Source organism: Simochromis diagramma, unplaced genomic scaffold (genome assembly GCF_900408965.1).
Source record: "Simochromis diagramma unplaced genomic scaffold, fSimDia1.1 OVJJ01000159.1, whole genome shotgun sequence".
Taxonomy (NCBI): domain Eukaryota; kingdom Metazoa; phylum Chordata; class Actinopteri; order Cichliformes; family Cichlidae; genus Simochromis; species Simochromis diagramma.
In genome coordinates this window covers 3,514,947-3,538,958 of record NW_024387197.1, presented here as the reverse complement: position 1 = coordinate 3,538,958, position 24,012 = coordinate 3,514,947, and the positions used below count along the sequence as shown (strand labels likewise).

At 42.5% G+C, this 24,012-nt stretch overlaps 1 protein-coding gene across 2 annotated transcripts; it reads left to right on the top strand.

Annotated features, from left to right (window-relative positions):
* The first annotated feature begins 679 nt into the window (after positions 1-679).
* mxd1 (MAX dimerization protein 1) lies at positions 680-16,341 on the top strand. Of its 2 annotated transcripts, XM_040050021.1 has the most exons (6): positions 694-1,727; positions 2,372-2,471; positions 9,766-9,795; positions 13,935-14,049; positions 14,238-14,397; positions 15,816-16,341. In XM_040050021.1, exons 1-6 carry the CDS (start codon positions 1,661-1,663, stop codon positions 16,010-16,012), a joined length of 669 nt encoding a protein of 222 aa, XP_039905955.1. In that variant the 5' UTR covers positions 694-1,660; the 3' UTR covers positions 16,013-16,341. The 2 variants fall into 2 exon arrangements, with proteins under 2 accessions (XP_039905956.1, XP_039905955.1); XM_040050022.1 differs by lacking the exon at positions 9,766-9,795 and having other exon boundaries at positions 680-1,727.
* The last annotated feature ends 7,671 nt before the right edge of the window (positions 16,342-24,012 follow it).

Genomic DNA, 24,012 nt, shown 5'->3' with positions numbered 1-24,012 from the left:
AATGCTTGCGTTTCTTTCTAGTTTAAATATAGCATAATCTCATTTGGTGTTCTCTGAGAAATGTATCCTATAGGATTGTTTCAAATCCAGGTTTAAATTCAGTCCTACGTAAAGGCTGCTAAGAAACCTTTCCTGGGGTGGTATTTGTTCAAGTCCAGGGTTTATCTTGCTCTAAAATAATGATCCCTCTCATTTTGAAGCAAGCGTTTAAATGTTTCATACTAGATTGGATCAGCTGTGCTGTCTGACAGAACCGACCCACCAAAATAACCAATCCCTGTACTTGTCCTTACCCCAACTACCAATCATAACCGAGCATCCCTCCGGCAGATCCAATCTAGCGCCGAGCCTTTTAAAGCCATTATGGATCAGAAAGCAACAAGCGGGCGCATGCGTGCAGATAGTTTGTGACGGAGAAGAAAGAGACCAATGATAAGAGGTCATGTGAATTGGACCAATCGTGTATCACAAAATTTATTAAATGACACAACGGGAGCCAATCGCTGCCATACACCGAGAAACAGCATGGCAGAGAGGCGTGTTGATTGTCAAAAGCGGGCGTTGTCAGATAGGCTCGTGCTCACTAGGGCCAATGGCTGTCAAGTTCATAGAAAAAACAACCAATTACTGTGTAGGAGTGTATAGCGCAGAAACTGTCTCCATTGTGGCTGTACACGGTGTATTTCAGCCGACGTTAATTAGAACCAAAATGGCTGCTTAAGGTCCACAGTTGAAGTAAGCGCTGAACCCTCTCTGCAATTGACGGTTTTAACGCCGAATAGGAGCTTGAGAGGTTATACTCAGTATCCAATCACATTGCAGCACCCAGAATCTTTGTACAGTACAGTAGAGAGCTGGTGTCTAGATCAACAAGCCACTATTTTGGAAGCTGTTTGACAAACAGTCACTCTTCTTCAGTTGATGTCAGTCGCTATCTGCGTTTCCAGCGAGACGTATCGCGCGTTAAACCGGCGCAAAACTAACCAGCCGTAGCTCTGAACCGATAAGGTTGGATGACATCGTCGGCTGAACTTTAAAACAGCTAGCTCTTTTATATATATATATATATATAATTTTCACAAGGCAAGTGTCTAGCAACTGTACATGCTAACGTTCTTTTTTCACTGGCCGAAGCTTTTCCAAATACAACCGAGATAGCAAGAACTTTCCATATTTAATTTGACAGCTTAACATTGGCGCTAACGTTAGCCAGCCTTTTTTTTCGCCAAATAGAGCAATTCGGGGATTATTTTTGTATGTCACACAGCCTTTCGTTTTGTTTTTGTCAACAAGCCGTCTTTTCTCGAACAGCCAACTATAAAGCTGACGATCTAGCTGACATTTTGACTTAAAGGGGAACAAAGTAACCCTAGCTCCCGAAGAAGTCTTATTAGTGTCAGCCCTTACTAGCCAGCTAACACCATATCCTTAATTTAACAACCACAGAGGAAGTTTGGCTTTTCGAACTGACTGGTGCTGCATTCAAGGCCTTTATCAGTGAAGGACCAACTCTAACGCGCTCTCTCTGGCTCTTTAAAAATAATAACTGACAGAACAGCGAGCTACCCAAGTGTGAAAAAGAAGCAGGACCCTGAAGCAGCCTGTGTACAGCCACGGAATTCCTTTTCGGATTGTTAAATTATCAGTGTTATTGTTTAAAATGGCGGCGATCGGAATGGTGCAGATGTTGATCGAAGCAGCCGAGTACCTTGATCGCAGGGAACGAGGTAAAGTATCATTGTATTCTTTTCTACTCTTTTCTTATTCACTCTGTGCAATATAACATTAACACCCCTCCCCCTCCGAATCACTCGGATTTAAGCACACGTCGTTTGATGCGTTCCCAAATCCTGTTGCTTCCCATTATTATTCTTATTATATCAAACAATCAGGCCATGAAATAAATTCATAAATGTCGAATTTCACGCATCGATTCAGCAGGCTGCATCACCTACCCCAAACAGGTGCTAATAAATATGTGATTACAGGCGCATAATGCATACGTGTAAAGACAAACGGGCATTTGCATTCGCGATAATGAAAGAATGAATGCATATGTGGCAGATGTGCAGGGAGACATTGTTTTCGTGGACGCCCCTCCTTTCCTTCTGTTGTGGTTTGCTAGTGGGGTTTATTCCAGTTCAAGATGACATCATTGTCCATCCCGAGGAAGGGGGAAAGGGCTAAAAGATACTACTTGAGACCCATTCCCCGCATGCCTGCTAAAAAGCATAAGACATTGCTGCGGGATGCCAAAAGCTAAAGCTGAAATGTGACACATTGTGCAGTCTCTCCTTCTGTTCACTGTCGCTATATTTTCCATTGCAGGATTTCAGGACATGTGACCACTATGTTGTTTACTTGCTTGCAGAAGCTGAACATGGCTATGCCTCCATGCCCCCATTCATCAGCAGCCGGGAGAGGGAAAGTTTGAAAAGGAAAAGCAAAAGCAAGAAAAACACAAGTAGTAGGTAAAGGCAAAACTGTACATGCCTGATTGGTTTCCTGCTCTGCAACAAGTCGCCCATCACATCCCCCCTTCAGGGGTCCCCCGCACCCCCCCCCCCCCCCCCCCTCCTCTTCCCCTCCTCACTTCTTGGAGGATTAAGCCATTCTTCATCACACTAGTGTTTGTGTTTCAAGTCAAAATCCTTATTTGGTGCATGTGATGTGAGGCTTGCTTTTTAATTTCTTTAAAAAAAAATTTATGCATTTCCGTACTGTGCTTCCAGGTGGACACGCTAACTGCCCAAATTTAAAATGGCAGGAAGTGCAGTGAGATCAGAGATAGCAGCCTCATCCCTATTTGCATAATTTGTTATATTCACAGCGACTTTGTGCTCTTGGCCAAACATGGTCACAATCAAACATCCAAAGCTTTGAAAAGGGTTATGACTGCGAGACACTACCTTGTTGTTTTGACATCAAATAGTGACCGGGTCAGACACATTGTTACAAACACCAATCTAACTGCAAAGAAAAGACAGACAGGCTAGGCAAATTTTATAATCAAAATAACATGTTAATGCCTTTTACGTAATATATCTGCAAACAAAATTGTATTTGTATGTATCTGATCATGTATTTTGCTGAGAGCTTATTCGTAGAAGCTTTCGAAGTGTTACAGAACATAAGTCAGCTCTCTGATCTTCCACTGTAAGCTATAGATACGGTTAGCTTCTGATCACCATATCTGCATTTCAGTCATTCCTGCACACTTTACGATGTTGATGAAGAATAGAACATAGGATTATGAATTAAACTATTATCTTTTTATCACTGACTGCCACAGTGAGAGCACAGCTGATGTCAGCTAATGTTTTAACTGTTAGAATTACCGTCTGCCTGTTGCATCTTGGTTTCTTCAACCAACACAAAATACCATAATACTCATAATGGTATTTTTCACGTATGTGTTTTACATTAGTATACCTAATATACTGAAAACATCAGCATTTATTTTCTTATTTTCTCATACAACAACACTATCTGCAGTCAGTTTACTAATGGACAGTGTTCTTATCATGAATGTTTAGTCAACCAGGTGGCCCTTACTGCCTCATGTTGGTTTACCAGCTAGCTTTCAAGTTATGTGGCAGTTTTAGTGATCCTTGAGATCATGCTTCCCCAGAGAGGATCTCTCCCAGGGTTGGACAGGCTCCAACTCCACCGTGTACAGCGAGTGACTACAGTTGTCCCTCTACCCTGAAGTTTCACTTGGAGATGGAAGACCTCTGGTTCAGCTCACTGACGCTGCATAGAAGAACAAGAACTAGTCTCACTAGCTGCATACTGAGTTGGTGGAGGTTGAGTCGGTACATAGGATTAAAGACTTACTGAAGTAGCAGCTGATTGCATTGTTTAGTTATTTATTTGATTCAAAATATTTGCAGAGAAGAAAATTCTGATAAACAGTATTATATAATAAATAACCTATTATATGGGGTTGCCATGGGGTGGCTGTGCCATGCACCCTATGGCACAGGGTGCATGGCACAGGCACCCCATGCCATGCACCCTGTGCCATGCACCCCATGTACGCATATACGCATGTGAACATGTACGCATGTGCCTGTGCCATGCAACCCCTGGCACAGGCACATGCGTACATGTTCAATCCATGGCTTGTATGAAAAAGATTTACTGCACGTAGGCTGAGTTAACATTTACATGATATGCAGACTATGCCTATCTGTCAGTGAAGTATTGGTGGAAAAGCATCTACCAATGGTGGTAAAGGATTGTGTTGACTGACATATGACAGGGTGGGACATGTGCAAGAGGATAACCTATGCAACCAGAACCTGAAATATCTGCTGGTGTCCACCCATCAGCTCACCTTATATGTGGACAGGGCTTTAGAAGCGCTCCATAATCTGTCAACAGCACTGACATGCTGTATGCATAGGCCACTTTAGGTGTTGCTACCAAGTAATATTTTGTAATTCAGAGTCTAATGGCTAATTCATATATAACACTGCAGAAAAGGTCCTCTGATGTCACACGTATGTGTGAGTCTGTTAGGTTAAGATTACGTTTAGTCTTCCCCATGTGTTCTTTAAAGTATATGAGTGACAGATACAAACGTCATCCTGGCTTAAAGTCAATGACCCCACAGTAAGGAAAAGTGGGTCAGTCAAGGTGACTGCAGAAGACATTTAAGTGAGGCTGGGGGTGGTGAGTCCGGGCTGCGCTTGTCTTCTAAGTGGACACTAGTCAATTTAGAGTCTCTAACCTGAATTCCGTAAATCAATGGTATGAGGACAGATTTGTGTTGCCTCCGCAATCCATAGATCAATTTGCACTCTGCGATTGGACTCAAGTTTGCTGTCATGATCCTGTGTAGGAAGTTATCTCCTGTGTGTACAAACTTTACACAAAAAAGGCAGGTTTAAACTACTGCAGGTGATTGTGTCAACAGAGAGGATGAAGTAAATTAAAGGCTGTTGGAAACTGATCTTTGAGATAAAACAGTGACATCTAGGCACCTGCTTCTGTCCTTCAGTAAACACAAAACTGACATATTGTTGATCCCAACCTTTATGTGCCTTCTTTTCATTCAAACATTTAAAAAAAAAGCAGCAGATCAAAGAAGCAACTGATGAGAGCACCACCAGCTGTTTGCACAGATCCAGTAATTAATATACATATTTTAAAGTGCTTGATGGTTCATATTGCATGAAGCTGCAATAAAAAGTTTCGATGCTACAGTTACAGAAGAGTTTCATAATACCTCTAAAAATATTTCAGAGACATGCTTTGTTGGTCAAACAGGTGTATCAGGTGTATTGCCATGAGGGTACACTGTTCATCCATCCATTGTTCATCCGCCAGTGCAGAAAATATATGCTGGGGTGCATAATCTGCTTTGTGTAGGACTCATCTGATGTAGGATTGTAGGTATATTTTCTGGACTATCAACACTCTTTCCTACTCCTGTAAATGTATGGTTTTTGTAGCAGTTACATCTGCCTCTGATTTGATAGAAATCTAGACATTTTCCTGTTATTCCTGATCATTGGTATACTTTAAAAAAAAAAAAAAAAACACTGTGCGGTTTTCTGTAAGTGGCTGACGTAACTAAAAGTAAACAATAAAAGAGGGAAAATTAAATGTGCAATAGAGGAAATGAATTTGGAAGAAGTTGAGGTGCATCTTGTGACTCATAAAGCTGACCAGCCTGACTCTGGATGGTTAATCTAATAACTTTGTGGCCAAGAATTCAAGTGTAGTCAAAAGAAAACAGTTTAGCCAACTTATAGAAACCAGCATCATGTCTGAAATATACATTTCCTGTCTTATCTATACAGTTATGATGTTCATACTAAATATGGTCAAAGGTTTAAATAATGACATCTGAGTATGTCCCAGTAATCCCAGAAAGCCAATTACTCAGGCTTCAGACAGTTTTTTTCTACTCTGGGATCTTTATCATGTCAGAGAGTGTATGCAGCTCTGGTTGTGAGCATAGAAGCTTCACCAATCTGCTGATCAGTCAATGTCTTTATGAGGGACAGTTAATCGGAGGAAAGCTTAGTTCAGAGAATTGTGGTGTTAAAGGAGAAGAGCTAAAAACGGCTTGTTTCACAGTTAGTGAAGTGATGGAGCTGCACTAAGGCCTGCTATAAGATAAATATGAATTTAGGACCTTTTTTTATATTCACAGCTGTGTATGATGTCAATGAGAGTTAATGTTTGTCTCTGACACAATCAAGTCTGATTGTGATCTCAGAAGCCCCACCCATCTCCTCTGCAAACCTTCTCTTCATGTGGGGCAATCACAAGAAAGTTGCCTTAAAGGGGTAGGGGAGCTAAAGCAGCTTCTTTCGCGTGGATTGTGAACTGAACGGCGGCACAAAGGCCCATTAGGAGAGATATGTGACCATTATTTTGGACTGTAAATTATGCAAAGCTCCTCTGGTCTAGAAATAAATATATGAAGCTGAAAATATACAGCATCGGTCCTCTTTATTAAAGGAAACAACTGCTTATTCAATACATCGAGCAGTATATCAGTTGATTTCGACAAAATTGACTGTGACAAATTTGGAGTGTGCTACCATTTCTGCTGTGATTTCAAAAACACAGGGTGTAGAGTATTAAAAAGACATGCTTCTAACTCAGATCATGTCCTAGCATGTGTAGACTTACTTGGTTTGTTGCTATTTCTGGTAAAAAAAACAACAACAACCAAAAAACAACTTTTCGTTCACCAGCCTTTCCTTTTTCCATTTCCAGTTCTGAAGCATTTTTTCAGCTATTACTCATTGCTATTTAAGGGCAGCAGAATCACACGGCATTAATAAGGGTATCTCTGCAACGATGATTTGATGTAGTCGGATCTGACATTGTCTCTTGGTGATTAACAGTACAGAATAAATTTACATCCTGGGGGGGAAGGGTTGATCTCTGCTAGAAAAGATCAAATCAATTAATTGGTGTTATTTGATCAGTTTTTATGTTGTTTCTGCTGCTGATTCTGGTCAGATATAGGGCAAGCATTTATATTTGAATTTATACATAAGCCCCTCCAGTTTCTGCCATTTCCCCCGAAGCGTAGATGTGTGAGTAGTAGTAGTGGGGGAGGGGACTCGCCATGTTTCTGGCGTGGACGTGTGCATGTGTGTCAGTAGTAAGGAGTCCACCCTCCCCCTCATTTCTCTCTCTGTCTCCCTCTCGCATTTCTCTCTCCTCACCTCCTCCATCCTTCTGTGTCTTTCCTGCTCTGCTCTCACTTTTGGCCGTCAGTGGAGAACAGCAGCGCCTCCATTACAGACAAGGAGAAAGAGTCCTCCCCCTCCTCACTCACAAACACACACATTCATACAATACGCAACTACAGTGCACTGTGGAAATTACACGAGGAGCTTGCCATAATCATTCTGCAGTCAACTGGTGCCTTTCGGTGGTCATCACGCCGTGTTGTTCAGGCTGATGCAGCTGAAAGAAAAGTGCGCTGGTGAATCGTTTGGCAGCAACTCTGTGATCCAGTATTTAACCTTCTGAGGACCTCTGAGGTGACAGTAGCTCATTTAGTGAGACTTGTTTGTTGTGTTTTCTCTATTTTTGGTCAGTGATTTCCTCTCCAAAAACAAATGTTGAGGTTGACCCACAAGCCTGTCTGTCACAAGGCTCTGTATAGTTCTGTGACAAAAAAGTACTTTCCCAAGATTCAGAAGCTTGTAGAACCACCTTTAAGCAATACCTCGAAGTAGCTGTCTCCTTGTGACTTTATCTGTCTCTCACATCATTGTTGAGGAATTTTGACCTACTCGTCTTGACAGCATTGGTTCAGTTCATTGGGTTTGCAGGTATTTTTGATGCACTTCTCACTTAAGATTGCACCACAGCATTTCAGTAAGGTTGAGATCTGAACTTTGACACTGCAGAATCTTAATTATTTTCTTTTTAGTCGTTCTGTTTGAGCCAAGCTTTATCTGTCAGACAGATGGCCTCACATTATAATTCACAATACTTTATTATACAGAGAAATTCATGGTTGACTGAGTGATTGTAAGGTGTCCAAATCCTGTGCCTGCAACATAAGTCCAAGTCAGCACCCCTCTATAAGTTAATATGTGGTCTTTGGGCTGGCACTGTGTAGTATAGCCAAACATCTCCAATTTGGTCTCATCTGTCTAAAGGACATTGTTTCAAAATTGTTTGGGTTTGTTCAGGTGCAACTTTGGGACCCTAAACTGTGCTCCTATGTTCTTTTAGGGGAGAGAAGAGACTTTCTCCTGTCAGTCTTTCCAAATCAACCATATGTTCATTCTTTTTTGAACTGTACTGTTATGAACTTTAATATTTAACATACTAACTGAGGCCAGTAGTTTCTCTGAGCACTACACAGAGGGAATTTGCTGGGCCATCCACTCTTCGAAAGATTGTGGCCCTGTGTTAACACACACCTGAGTGCTCCAGCCCAGCAAACTGCAAAAACCTCAGCTTTTATAGAGGTGCTCACACTTGGAGATGATCAGTTAAACAAATGCATTTAATTAGCAGCACCTGGCTGCTGTTTAAGATCTTAGTTCCTATGCAAGCAGAAAATGTGTGTATTTAGTTTTCTCCTGTGGAAACCTTCTTTTTCATATGACTGTACTTTAAGTAACTAGAACAGTGATGGAGTTGGAAATTAGCATAGCATGTCATCTTAAATATTGCTTCTGCATTGTGGTGGCATAGGTGTGTTTGGTAAAGTAGCAGAGAGCTATGAGGTGTCTCAGAGCCTGAAATCTAGCCTCAGTGAGTGGGATCACTTCCCTGCCAGCTCTGTTATGTCACTAGCGGCTGTCTGCCCCATACAGGAATGTACACTGGCTAGAGGGGGCCAAGTGACAGAGAGAACACCCAAAGCGAGTGGCAGAAAGACAGCCACACACATGCTGCAGTGACACGCTGCGACACAGTGAAAATATGGTCAACCCCGAGCTTTAAACCCAGGTTTGGCCCAGCAACTGAGATTACACACAAGGGGGCACCTTTGAGGTTGTGTTTGTGTGTATGTGTGTAGGCAGGACAGTGCATTAGTTTGCAGAGCTGGAAAAATGCAGAGGCTATTTTAGGATTCAGCATGGGGGTGGATGGTGGGGTTCAGGTGGAGGTTGAGTAGCGTTCAAGAATGCAGAGGGGATCTTCTTCCCTGCTTGTGACCTGCTCTCCTGTTTATCCTTTCTCTCACAGGTCAGACACATTTCTACCAAACCCTACACTTGACCCCGTTTCTGTGTGTGTGTGTGTGTGTGTGTTACAGATAGAGAGATGTTTTAATACTGCAATGACAGAGTCATGCTGGCCGCGAGCACACCTCTATCTCTCATTTTACCTTCACTGTGTTCCCCCCACCCCCACTCTGCTCAGGCTTGCATGTACAATGGATAATCAGGCAATATGAAGGGACAGAGTCCCATCTACTCCTGTTTCTGGTTACTGTTACTATGTTTACCGTCGGGCCTCCTCATCACGTATCTGTGTACGAGTGTGGTCCTTAAAAAAAGCTTCCACCATGAAACAGGCCTCAGGCATAAGAACACCCAGGCTTTTCTTCATTTTTTTTTCTGTCTTTTTTTTTCCCTCTTTGAATCTTATTTTGTAAGCAGCTCCGGCTGTTCACAGACTCCCACACAACCCTTTCTCTCGTGCTCCCTCCTCTGCCTGGATTGCAGTGCATGTGGAGAAGGGGAAGCCTTTTTTCATTTTAATCAGTGGCTTTTTTTTTTATTATGTCTGATTTTTCATATGTGTTTTGTTTTATCTCTGCAGGTCTACACACAACGAAATGGAAAAGAACAGGTAAAAAAAAGAAATCAAATCTCTCTGTGTGTTTGTGTTGTTCTTCAATCCATGAAAATATCAATTCACGCCACCCCATGCCCTCCCACACTGAGGAAGTCTTTAAATTAGTTCAGTGCCAGTTCAGGTCCTGTAACCTGTAACATAATCTGAAACATTTTTGAAAGAAGGTACATTTTTTTAAAGTTCCAGATCTAAGGTGAATGCTCTCAGAGTGACTATCAGGATTTTAAAATTGTAGTAGGTGAATCTCTGGTGATGTGGTGTGACGTGTTCGTTGGTCCTCTTTTATGAGCCTGCTTACATGCATGAGTGGGCGATCAAAAGAAAAGCAGCGCGTATGTAGACAGGTGAAGCTGGACCTCAACTTTTTATCAGGTGAACTATTGAGCGCGATTCAGTGGAATCCTCGGGTTTATCGGTGAAGCCACACTGCAGACCCGTGAGAAGCAGGATCCCTTCTGCATATGGATGGGCCCGACGTAGGTCAGATGCACATTAAACAGGCTCACATCACGCGCCTTTCTGGTGGATTAAGAAACCTACAGTTACGAACTAAGGCTGACGGCTCGCCTGTTGCATGAATGCACAAATTGCAGAGAAACTAGTTGAGCTAGATTACAGTCCTGAATAAACCTTACCTTTTCTCTTTTGGCGCGTTGCCATCGTGAAACAAAAGCACAAGTTTTATTTGTGTACTGCCCTGTTAGCTTATGTAAGAGGTAAGCTGTATAACCCGTGATAAGCAGAAGGGAGACGTGGCATATCTAGACATGGTGGACGTGTTGTTTTTTGTAAACTCGTAACTAATCAAGTTTGAATTTAGGTGATAAGGGGGTAATGAGAATAAAATGAGCTTTATGGTGTAGTTCAGTAATTTCTTTTGAGGGGGGTGGAAGTTATGATGAACAAAAGGAACTAAGGAGAGAATCGTTTCATGCTTGAACAGAGCCACTGTTTTGTCACGGTGCCCTCCTGACGCTGATGAGATGAACGACGGGGTCACGGTTGTATCAGGTGGCTCACTGTGCTCTCTGGGTCCTGAGAGCAGCCGATCTGGTTTCAGTGCTGCACAACTTGGTTGTCTTGACAACATTTTGGAGAGCATTCATTCATGATAATTTGGTTATGTAATGGAAATAAATGTAAAAGTTATCAGAGGAGATGGTTTACTAGCAAAAGGGTGGAGGTGAAAACATTGAACGGTTAGAGTTAGGTACTGTTGAAACTGTCATGACGCTCGTTAATCAATTCTGCTTCCTGAATTTGCTGATTTTCTTTTAGCTTATGTGGACATAAACTGTCCCAACAATTGATAAAAGCCATTTTTGGATGATGGTAAAGTCCTCAGTTTACATATGTAAAGCAATAGGAGTCATATTTTGATACAGTCTCTGTCACTCTCTGAGCTAGATGATCCAAACCAGCCGCTCAGTGGACAGGCTGAGCCCTCTGTATGTGTTTGTGAACACACCTCATACCCTGCTGTAAAACACAATTATGACCACTAGAGAACCTACTTAGCTAGTTTCTCCCACCACTAACGTGATGATGGAAAGCCATCAGTGGCGAGTAGTAAATTAGTCACAGCAGCCCACTGCCAGCAAAGCCTCAGGAGTGCAATGAGACCCAACCTCCCTTCCATCAGTATTGGCTTGGTTAAATTACTCACTGTTAGAGGTCAGAGGGCAAGAGCCCTGAAAGCGAGGTGATTTACTGTTAATCAGGCAAAGTGCACCAGCTGACCTAGTTGGGAGAAACCATTTTGGGTCAAAGGGGTGACGACAGCTGCAACTGCTTTGAGTATAACAAACTGAGGCGGCGCATTCACCTCATTTTGGACCAGACACATGCATTCAGGTCAGTCGTATGCAAGTGTGAAACAAGGCCAGAGAAATGTAGGCTGTGGCCTGAGGCTGCAGCTCCACATTTACTGTATAGTTACCTATTGACACAGTGAACCAGAATAACCTGTCACTGGAATAGCTGTGTGTTAGGACCACGCTGTAGTGTTTCTCTGAATCGCCATGTGACTCGTGCTGTTTGAGTCTGCTCTCTGTCAGTGTTTAACAAACATTAGCCAGCCCTTAATATGTCAGAACAACACAGGCCGGACCATTTCCATGTTATGTAATGACAGTCTGCATGTCCTTTGGACTGAGTCAGCTGAGAAGCAGGCACTTGGCTTCAGCTGCTTTGTATGTGCGTGCAAAAGCTCTGCTCGCCGATTGTGTGTTTATCTTTTTAAAGGGCAAGGGGTTGAGAATATATTTGTGCGCTTCCACTGCCCAGAGTCAAATCAGCCTCGTAGCTCTCCATGCGCACCATTTGAACAAACTCTTTCCGGCAGTGACGCTCACGTTAGGATTATTTGCAGCAGACAATAAGTGAGCGGCTCAGCCGGCCAGCCCATCAGCTGAACAGTCAAAAAAAAAAAGAATAAAAAGAAAGAAAGAAAACAATTTTTACACTCATTCTCAGGAAGAGTCTGACGTACACACGCCCACTCGCTCAGGCAAACACAAGCGCACAGACACGTACACACTGTGACGAGGCTGGAGCTGGAGGTGTGTGTTGTGTAACAGCGGGGTCAAGTGGTCACCAACACCCACCAGACCTTAGAAATTGCCAAGGCTGCCAGCATAGAGGGGCTGAGGGGCATACAGGTGGAAACAGAGGCTGTGAACTGTGTATAGGTGTGTGTGACTGGGGTATAAAGGGCAAGTGACATCAATCATCAGTTGCAGTTCTGAATATATGGTGCAGATGGCTTTCTGGTTTTCTTCTTGTTTAAGAGGACCGTTGGCGCACATCCTGTCGAGCTCTATTATGTAATAGTTAACACACTGCTGACTTCCTGAAACATGCAGGGCGTCTCTTTCCGTTTGCTCCTACCTTTATACTCTTTGATCCCAAAGGTTGCATTAAAGAGGAGAAAGTGTTTAGTGGCTCCAGTCTGACAAATACTTGCAGTAATGACACCTGGTTGATGAGGCCTGAAGAGTACAAAGGCAGTTCACTGCAGCTTGTTCCTCATATTTGCTTTGATGCTAGGAACTTATCGGCTGGTATTGCTTCAGCACACACAAATCTCCTCTTTGAACTAACTCAATTTGTGTGAAGTGGACAAAAAATTCCACCCTGACTATGACAGTTACTGTCACAACAAGGAAGTATTCCCACTCTATTTAATGCTTTAACTTCCTGCTGAAACAGAAAGGATCCACTGCTGCTTGTAATCACCTGCAACAAGTAGAGACAAGACATACCACAGATGAGGAAAAAAGAAAAGAGTCCTGTCCTCACCGCAGTCTGGCGCAGAAGTGCTAATTGGTCCGAATTATCTGGCCATGTCACTGTGCAGTAGTCATGGATACATATTACATCACTTTAGGATTTGGTTTGTTGTGTTTTTTAAGACTGCCGTTAAACTTGTCTAAATGTGAGCATTCAGAATATGCGTGCTACCAATGAAGTAAAAGTATACCTGGATAGAAAAACTCAATGGAACTCCATCAGTCATGGATTGGCCAGTACTTCAATAATAAGTCCAACATTGTTAAAGCAGTGTGGGATTGTGTTGGCAGAGAACAAGAGGCAGCCAACATCCAAAGACTCATTAGAATTGTCCAACACTGATTTTGCCTAATATACTGTATTTCCATGTGTGTTTGCACATGTTTGCATAAGTCATTTCACCTATTTCCCATGTTCCTAGAAAAGTCTAATGACACAAGACTGATTCGAGGCTTGTCAGAGTAAAAGATGGCAAAAAACGCTGCCGTTATAATTCACCTGTTCATTTGTCAGTATTTGGAGAAATGTAAACACAGTCCTTTCAGGGCTCTTAGTATGAAGACAAAATATCCCCTGGATGTATTTTAAGAGGTTGCTTGTTTCCCCTCAAGTGAATTTTAAGTAAAAGGTCAATTTCAATACAAGAGTAGAACTTCTTGTAGAGAGAAAAAAACAGGATAGTTTAAGATATTTGCATTCAGCTTTTCAAAGCTCAGGTAAAGACTAGTTTTTATCAGGGATTTTCAGATTTCAGTGGCCTACCTTCTTGTTTTGTTTTTGCTTTTTGTTTTTCTGTACATTTAATAGCATCTTCCACCTTCATTTTTATCTTTCCTCTTCAGACGGGCACATCTACGACTGTGTTTGGAGCGCTTGAAATCCCTCGTTCCCTTGGGACCAGATGCTAACAGGCACACCACCCTCAGCCTGCTGATGAAGGCCAAAGATCACATCAAGGTGCGTGGATGTGCGCATGCACCACTCACCTAATCGGTGTGAAGAGGGCAATTTGTTGACCGCTGCGGTTGCTGAGTGTGTTAGTAATTGCGTGTTTCAGTAGCTGATAAGCTGCTGTGGACACGTACACAGGAGCAGATTAGGAGCTGTTCATGAAGCGCGCCATTTTCTCTCCTTCTTCCTTGCAGAGGTTGGAGGAGAGCGAGAGGAAAGCTCAGCACACTTTGGAGCAGCTACAACGGGAGCAGAGACACCTGAGGAGGCGTCTAGAGCAGCTGGGAGTGGAGAGGACCCGCATGGACAGCACCGGCTCCACTCAGTCCTCTGATAAGTCCGACTCTGACCAGGGTGAGGCTGCACACAGGCAGAGCTGTGGCCAGCTCAGACGACTTTGTTACCACCACATGCTTTTATTCATGTCACTCTTCACATGTTTCATGTCTGGAACCTCCGGGCAAATATTCAGATGGTTTAACATCTTCTCTCAAAGCACATGAAAAAATTATGGAGGTGAACCGTTGTGCAGGAAGTTCAGAATAGGCATCATTTTATTGTTCTTGTGTCAGGTATTGTCTTCATCATCATCACTAAACACAAGCTTCCACAGTGCAAAGTAAAGCGTCTTAGTAAATACACTGCTTATAAAAACACACTCATCAGATCTTAATGTGAAAAAAACATTCTGGATGTCTATACTGATGTGGACGAGGTAAAGTGTTAGGAATGAAAGGATGCTACGTTTCTTGATACAAACAAAAGTGATCAACCTACAGAGCGCTCAATTTAATAATACCCCAAAAATCCAAGTGAAAAAAATTGTGCATCAAACGCCTCCGTTCTGACAAATGTCATTGCAGCAACTCCAAATGATACTCAGCAGTTTATACTGAGTACCATTTATGTGGCATTCATTGTTGTTTAGTCATATGGTTAATGTCCTCCCTCCAAAGCAAATGATGTAAAAGAGGAAAGAAGAAACATGGAGAAGTAATAGTTTGTGGATCATATGCATGCTTGATGATATCAGGGCATGCTTCTAATGAGACAACAGATGATGTCCTGTACATTTCCTCCCAGATCTGGACCAGGACGTCCCTGAGCTCCTGCTCTCATCTGTAAAAACACACAGGGCGACAGTGGTGGACATGCCAAATCTGCTACTCTATGGCAAATGCCAATCAGCTCCACAGTGCTGTGTAGTTAGCACCAGGCCCAGTGGGAAACCTCAGTCCACGCTCAATGAAGTCTGATTGTTTGGTCAGACACATTCACTCCAGCGGCCTGTTTGGAAGTCATCTGTAGCTCTGACAGTGCTCCTAGCACAAATGAGCACTGTCAGTGTTCACTTTTTCTTTTTTTTTTTTGTCTATTTGGACAGGCTTACAGGGACATGACATAAAACAACCTGAATGCATTAAGTCACTCAATAAAAGAGTAAAATCAAAAACCTTTAAATGGTTAAAATGAAAACAGATCTGTGCATGTGTCACCCTTATGCTGTGTAGCTTTGTCCCTGTTGTTTAAAGGGGATTTTAAATACAGGAAAAAAGAGCTTTTGCAGGATGTGCAGAGCAGGGAGTTACCAGCTGCTGCTGCTGCTGGCTGTACAGGTTCCACCATTAACTCGCACTAGTTGTTTAATTAGTGTTACTAGTAATAATAACATCCTCTCTATAAGCGGAGAAACTTGAGTAGATAAATAATATGACATAGTTGTCATTCAGCTCTTTAATGGTGTCGTGTTTGTGTTCTTGTTGTTCAAACAGAGGACCTGGATGTGGACGTGGAGGGGACGGACTACCTGCTGGGTGACTTGGAGTGGAGCACCAGCAGCGTGAGCGACTCAGGGGACGAGCGAGGCAGCCTGCGCAGCAGCTGTAGCGATGAGGGCTACTCCAGCGCCAGCCTGCAGCACGTGCAGGACACTCAGGAGAAGGCTAAGCAGCTGGGCTGCAGCCTATAAACAGCACTCGTCACTGACCCAGCACCCACCTCTTTCCCTCAGCCCCCTCACCACTCCTTGGTCCCGCTCCGACCTCACCTCCCCTTCCTGCCCTTCTTCCTCCCTCTTTACCAGGACTGACCAAGTCTGAGGCCCCTCCTCCAGCTGGGCCTCCGCGGACTTCCTGTCTGCACACCGACTTCCATTCAGACTGCAACACCTCCAAGACATCCAGCCCATCATCAGCGGTCAGTCTTTAGGGTGTCCCCCGCTCTGCTCCGCACCGATAATACGAGCGGGACGTCAAAGACACTCCACCCCCCCCCTCAACCACCCCTACCCCCATCCGACAAAAAAACCACAAAAACAGAACACAACTTTCAGCCAGAGAATGTTACCACACAATGTCCCACTGCCTCTTTTTCTATGCCTCAAGAGCCATGGGAAGCACTTATGAGATTTCACCCATACTTCACACACATAACATCAACTCGCACGTACACACACATACACACACAGACCGCTCCATCTCTCCCAAAGGTGTGATGCTGACATGGTGCGGGGCTTTTTTTGTTTATTTTTTTGCTTTTGCGCCCCGCTCACCGGTCGACCGTATGTGCATGGTACTTTGCACTTAAAATAGCTTTTTTTGTAAACAAAACCATCACCTTTTTCAAACACTGTCCCTTAGCAAAGCCCCACCCAACCCTCCCGCTGCAGCCATGGCAGCAATGCCACCAGATGAACTGAGTGTTTGAAAAACATGTCAGTCGGCAGACTTTGCGGACACTAAACTAGAGCGCGCGCGTGTGTGTGTGTGCGCGTGTGTGTGCGCGTGTGTGTGTGTGTGTGTGTGTGTGTGTGTGCGCGTGTGTGAGAGATGTTAAACTGTCGACAGCAATACGTCCGTCAGTACTCGGGCTTTGGCAGGCAGGCTCGCAACTGCCCTGTAATTTTTTGTCCACGCCTGCCCTTTAGAGCAAAAAGTAACAGAAAAACCGACAAAAAAGAAAAAAACAAACAAAAAAAATTGTGCAGCATGAGATTGTGACTGGGGAGGGTTTTCAGGGGTGGGTTTGATTGTTTTTATGCCGCTCTCTGATGACGGGGCATTTATTTTATTTTTTTCAAACATCATCCCTTTCTTATGTGTGCTTGTCATGGATATTATGAACACCAGCCACTGGGCCCAATACTGGTACGCTCTGGCGGGTGTTGGTACGTTTTTGTACACTACTTCTTCACTGCCCCATTCACCAGGTATTAAACAGGAAGGGAATCTACTGAGAGCACATTCCACTTATGTAAAGAAGACAGGCAGGTGAGGCTGAGAGCATTATTTCATTACTTGTTGTTGTTTTGGTTTGCGAGTGGATGTTCCTACCAGTTATTTATGAAGAGAGTCCAGTTTGAGATGAAGCGAATAACTCGGAAATACAAATGGTCGGCTTTGACTTTTCAACGGGAGCGCGCGCGCACACACACACACACACACACACACACACACACACACACACACACACACACACACACAGACAGAATCTCTCTCTCTGCTCACAGCTAAACTAAATCAGTTTTCTCTCCCTCGCCTTGCCTTCATAGCTATTTATTGTTTTAGCAGAAATATATACCTTTTAATGTAAATAGTTTACAGAAAGAAGTGTCTATCAGCAGATGTATTTATTAGATAAATCTATAGATGAATATACAAAAACAATCTATTTAATTAGTTATAGCTTATGTTCTTCTTGTGAGGTTTATTGAGAGTTTCCTATATGTAGTTTGTTTGCACAGCCTAGTCAATCCATAAAATATTGAGAAATGTCTCTTTGTGCCTCGAGGCTTTAGTGTCTGTCTGAATTCAGCACGGTGCTCCTAGGAAGTGATTTCTTTGTGGCTGATTCTGATTTTTCTTTTAGCCATTTTCGAAGCCCATAAGAGAAGGATAATGGGACAAAAAAACTGAAGAACTTAAAAAAGAAAATGATTAGAAAGTAGAAAAAGCGAGAGGAGCAGGTGTCCGGGTCAAGCGCAGTGGCGTTGCCGGTTCACCTCCCATCACCCCTTTCCCTCCCCCACGCCCGTGCCTCAGACAAAATGGCTCTTGAGCCTTGTGAGATTTTTTTTTTTTCTTCTTCTTTTTCTTTTTACCCCTCCTCTTCCTCCTCCTCCTCTTCGCGTGTGGTTCCCAGTCATCACGGGCAGGGACAGGAGCGCTGATCTGTTGTCGTTTCTTCTGAATGTACGCGTTATCAACCCCTGCAGTCGTAGCAGCACGGTGCCAAAAGAAGCTCCCTGCGTGTTGTGCATGCGCCACTTGCAGATCTCAGTTTAAAGCATGACGATGGTACGCCAAAAAAAACACAAAAACACAAAAAAAAGGAGAAAAAAAAGGAAAGCAGAAAAATAGATATGAGATTGTTTAGTCGTTGAGTGTCGAACGCTGCTTATTTTTGTCCAAACGGAGAGGGACTGTGCAGCCACGCTAACCAAGTGGGGGTTGGGGGGGGGGGGGTGTTGAAAAGTAGGTGTGAGTGGGCAGGTGTGTTCACTGTAATGCCATCTGTCGGTGCATACGTGTGTGTACAGTATGTGAGCGTGTGTGTGTGTGAGTTTACTGCATTATTGTCTTCAGAGATGTATTTTTTTGGTAGTAGAGGGTGGGTGATTTTAAAAACATTGTAAATCCATGTTTCTGTTTATTTGTTTTATTTGAAGAAGAGCATTAATGTCTTTCTGTGGTAGCCACCATTTTTTTTTTCTCTCCTCCCCATCCATCGTCTCATTTCTGTCTTCCACTAATCTGTGTGTGTGTGTGTGTGTGTGTGTGTGTGTGTGTGTGTGTGTGTGTGTGTGTGTGTAGCTGGGCAGTGTACTGTATGTGTCAGTGATCACATCGCACCCCTCTCACTTCCAGTACAAAGACCCTGGTGCTCTCAGCATCTGCCTTAAGAAGCAGGTGTGGAATCTCTCAAAGAACAAGACTACAGTCAGACCAGTTGTTTAAGCTACAGCTTTCCACATCAGGGGAAAACTCACGTTCATGTGTATATTTGGCTTTTCTTTTCTTTTTTTGCACACTTTTGTCCCTGCATACAAAGCGGCTCAAAACGGACACACCTGTTACGGCCTAACAGACGCATACAGTGTGTTTACGACAACAGCGACGTGCATCACAAAGGTCATTCCCTTCTTTTCTTCTTCGTGACGGGTCTCAGGCGTGGTGCTCTCATCGCATTAGACACAAAACACACAAGACAACACCCCCTCGTCACGGCTCCATCGAACATCGTCGTCACCTCCTGCCTTTCTTCTCGGAAAGGTCAAACGTCTGTTTGCTGAATAATAACATTAAGGTTTGTGCACTTAACTTTTTAAGAAATTGGAGAATTTGGACACTGTCTTCTAAAGAAATCTCTTCAAATGTAAGAGAGGGGAGAAACAGCCCCCCTTTGATAATGAATCGTTGAGCAGCAATTTATATTTGCCAGTGATATTAAAATGAATTAAACATTTGAAACCCTTGTTTACCTACCTATCTCCTTGTCGTGGTCTTTGTTCATGGTTTGTGATTATTAAGCATATGTGAAGAGGACAAATGGAGGCTGTCAGGGGAAATCCAGCCCACCGGTTTCTCATACAATGGGTAATTTTCACGTAGAGGTTGAGTAGACGGTAATGAGGAGCATTTTTTTTTGTGTGTGTGTGAAGATAATATAAAAAGAAAGCCTTAGCAGGGGCTTGATCCTCGCCAGCCATCCATTGTGTTCCAGAGTAATCTGTTGGCCAAATCCCATGTTTGTGTGATCACCGCCATCTGACTGCTGCTCTGCAGGCAACACACACGAAGCTAGAATGGGAAAAGAAAGAGGGGGATGGGTTTCCTGAAAAGGCTGCATCCCTTCATGCTGCATCTAATGCAAGTCCTCTCCACCCTTTGCATCCACAAACAATCACAGTTCATGTTGTAACTGACCAACAAGTACCTTGACCTATCATGGGAGGAAAGCATGGTAAATGTCGAATTGTTCAACAGTAACTCAACCTCTTTGAACACACAACATGTCGACTCTTAAGCCAGCCAGAAGACCACATCAGGGGCCACTCCTGTCAACTACGAACACAAAACACTGGCTACAGTTCACACGGGCTTACCGAAGTTGGATACTTCTCTGCGCACCAACTGAACATCATGGAAAGGCCACAGCCTGCCTGAGTGTTGTTAGTGACCACATCCATCCCTATATGGCTGGCTGCTTCCAGCAATATAACCAGCCACAGTGGAAACGCTATCATATCATGTCAACACAGACCAAAACGTCTGAGGAATGTTTCCAGCACCTTGTTGAGTCTATGCCACTATTAATGCAGTTCTGAAGGCAAAAGGGGGTCCAACACATTACTAGCAATGTGTAACTAATTAAGTATGTTATGCTGACACAGATCTTTTAGTGACAAATCCCATCTACACCAGGCATCCCAAACTTTACGTGATGTACTAATATATCAAAATGCTGATGACTGAGCTGAACACCAATGTTAACATTTGAAATCCTTAGGTCATTTTTTTTTTTATAAATGAACACAATACTTTTAACAGGAAATTTGGTAAACTCTGGCAATTTCTGTGAATGTACAACAAAAACCAATTCTGAGCAATAAGCTAACATAGGCCAGCAGACTGACTTGGATAATTTACTCACCTTATGTGGATACGGTTTTTCTTGTCAGGCCTATAACCACACTTCAGTAGAGAACTGAAAAAAAAAAAAAACCCTCTGTGTTTGAGAACTGTGGATTTGTGAATTTCTGTGGTTTTGAAATACATTTTCCATGTACCATTCTTGCTTCTTATAGAATCCCTGCTGTTTTATGCATATGTTTTTCCTATAACAAGTCTGGACTGCAGGTATGCCAGTTTAGCATCCAGGCTCTTTGGAGTCAGGCTGCTGGAATGCATGCAAAATGTGGCTTGACATGGTTTCACTGAAATTAAGCCCTTCCTTAAAAAAATGCAATTTGAATGGTGCTCCAAACCGTGCCATTACCAGTGACTGTGTGTTAATGCATCCTCATTGGTATATATGATTAAGATATAATAACCAACTACTGTATTTGTGCCATTTATTGGCGTCTCTGAACAAAAAAGAAATACATTCATGTTATTTATCTTAATAAATCATTTGGTTGAATCAATGAGGCTTTCATTTTGTTCACCTCTTCCAAGTGATGCAAAATGATTCAGTCCACCTGCACTCTGGCTGCTTTTACAGCACAGCTAATTTATTATAAATAGAGAACTGCTAATGTGAATCCTGAGTCATGTCTTTCCCCAAGAAAGCAAAATCGAGGAATCAAAAAGAAGAAATGAGAGGTGGAGAAGCAGTAACTGAAATTTAAAGAAACGTGACCAGAGTAAAACCTTTACTGCTCTCAGCATTCATTAGGTATGATAAGTAATTTTCTGAGGCTATGTAATATAAATAACAATATTGTAATGATAAATAAATATACATTGATGAGCATGTAATTACTCCAACAAACTGATATAGCCTCATAAACACATAAATAATCCATTAAAAATACAAAGCAGTGGGCACCAGTTTGTGTAAGCCACCATGTTGAATCACCATCTGGAATACAGTGGTCGAGATGGACATCTCAGGCACTTATGTAATACGTCACAGATGGAGGAGAAAAGGACTTGCAGACGTTCATGTGCTGTGGAGACAAATGTTAAGTTGTTTCTGCACCTTTAGACTCAAGATATGAAGGATAATACCTTTGTGTTTTTTTTTTCATCTAAGAAGGGGTCCTCTTCCCCAAAGAAGCATAAATGCGAAGGACGATGCAACAGGGCGATCCTCTTTCTCCTCCCTTCAGGCCTCATGTCTTAAACTGAAGTCAGAGCTTCAACACACAAAAACGTGTATAAACACAGTTATTTATTCCTGATATTGTTGCTTATTATCTGTAGATTATATTCACAACAACAACAGCTGATTATAAGCTAACATTAGGCTAGTTAGGCATAATGTTAGGCTTGAGTATCCTTTAAAAAAATCAGTTTTCCTTATGATAAAAAGTTTGATTACATTATCACATCCTATGAGATTTTATTATTAAGCATCCTAGTCCAACAATGTAAGACCAACTTCAAAGAAAGTTTAATTAACACTGGCTCACAGCAGCTAACAGAGCCTAACAGCAGCTATCGGAGGTTAACAGGAGCTAACAGCAGCAAAAACAGCTGCACTTGTCAAAAGAAAAGTTCAGGGTTTCCCCCTAAGTGTTTATATTAAAAGAATATGTTAAAATACAGTGCATACAAAATGGTTTTCTACACTAACTGATAGAAAAAAGTCATGTTTTTCATCTCTCTCGGCCGACTTAAACATGTTAGTCTTACAGTGGCCGCCACAGCTAGGACTATGCACTGCAATTGGGAGAGGCAAGAAAACAGAATTTAGCTGAAATAACCTGGAGTCAGTGAGAATGTACACACTATAACTATAAGGATGTGACATTATATGGCAAAAGCAGTACATCCCTCTTTACAAGATGAGCTCATATAGTAATAAGTAAAAGTTATTCCAAGAAATCATTTGTATTGATAACAGCTTCAGCTTCAGCTTACCAACACTGATATCAAGCAACATTAAGCTTTATTGTATGTTAGTCAAGGATTCACTAGCGGCAGGCAGAGGTAGGACCAAAATGAAAAGGTCAACTTAAAGAGGCCGCTTTACTGCCTGTGAAAAAAAACCAATCACTAAATACATGAACACAAAAATCAAATATGGAAACTGGAAACAGGGAACTAATTAGGAATAACAAGGGAATAGCAGACGACAGAGGATAATGAGCGGATGGGAAACAGCAGGAAACACAGCTGGAAGTAATCAGACACAATAAGACAGGGAGGAAGCAAAACTAATCACACTGAACAAAGGACAGGAAACTGTCAAAATAAACCTTAGACACTGGAACTGTGGAAGAAACAGACTTGGGAACAAGACAGACTGAGGAGACAGAGAGGGCGAGAGAGTGGGGGACACAGAAAGGGAGAGAGGCATGATGGGCTTGGGAGAACACACCAAGACTACCAGAGCATGACAGGGAACAGACTAAATGAGCAAGAATCAAAGGCCTAGAAATACAAATGACTAAACTAAGAAGAACAAGGAAACGAAACAATACCAAGAGGGAACAAAGAAACGCTGGATCATAAATCGAGAACCATGACAATTCTGGCTGTCAGGCTGTGAGGTATGCAAGGCATTTTAAGGAAGCCAGTGCTTTTCAGGCTGATGAAAGAGCTGTTTAAATACCACAGTGACTTCTTAATTAGAAAATGAAAAAACTTAATTTTGCTAGCTCTAATGAAACACCATCAGGCAGCACACCAACACACCTGCTCTTAAGGGTTTTCATGTTTTACTAAATCACTGAGATATCTGCAAGACCATTAGACCGCCATGTTTGACACGTCTAACCTTTGTATTGGATGAGATCAAAGAAGCACTTACAGAAAACAGTTAGCATATGTCATGTAACCAACAAACACAACCAAGCTACTTTAGTAAACACAAATAACTTTGCACTTATTCAAACATCACACTTTATGAAGACATTATATCCAATAGATGGAGAAATGAGGATTCAGGATGAGGCTGAAAGCAGGTTAAGAGGCGAATCGTAGTCCTGTATACTTCATTCTTATAGAGGGTGTGTCTGTGCAGCAGATAGTGAGCAAGAAGATATGATCGAGGACGGTGGAACGATAGTGAAGAGAGCATGGGAAACATGATGAGAGGATATAAGTGAACCATTACGCTGAATCAGGACAGCAGTGTCATTTTTCCCATTTCTGCAAATAAAACACATTTCTAGGGTATCTGCATTAAATTAGCATTTTACTGTTTTGTTTTTTTTATACCATAAAGAAAACAGAAGGAAAGTGATTTTTCCACAAAGTAACTGTGGACTACAGTATGTTGTGAAATGTGTGGAAACTGTGC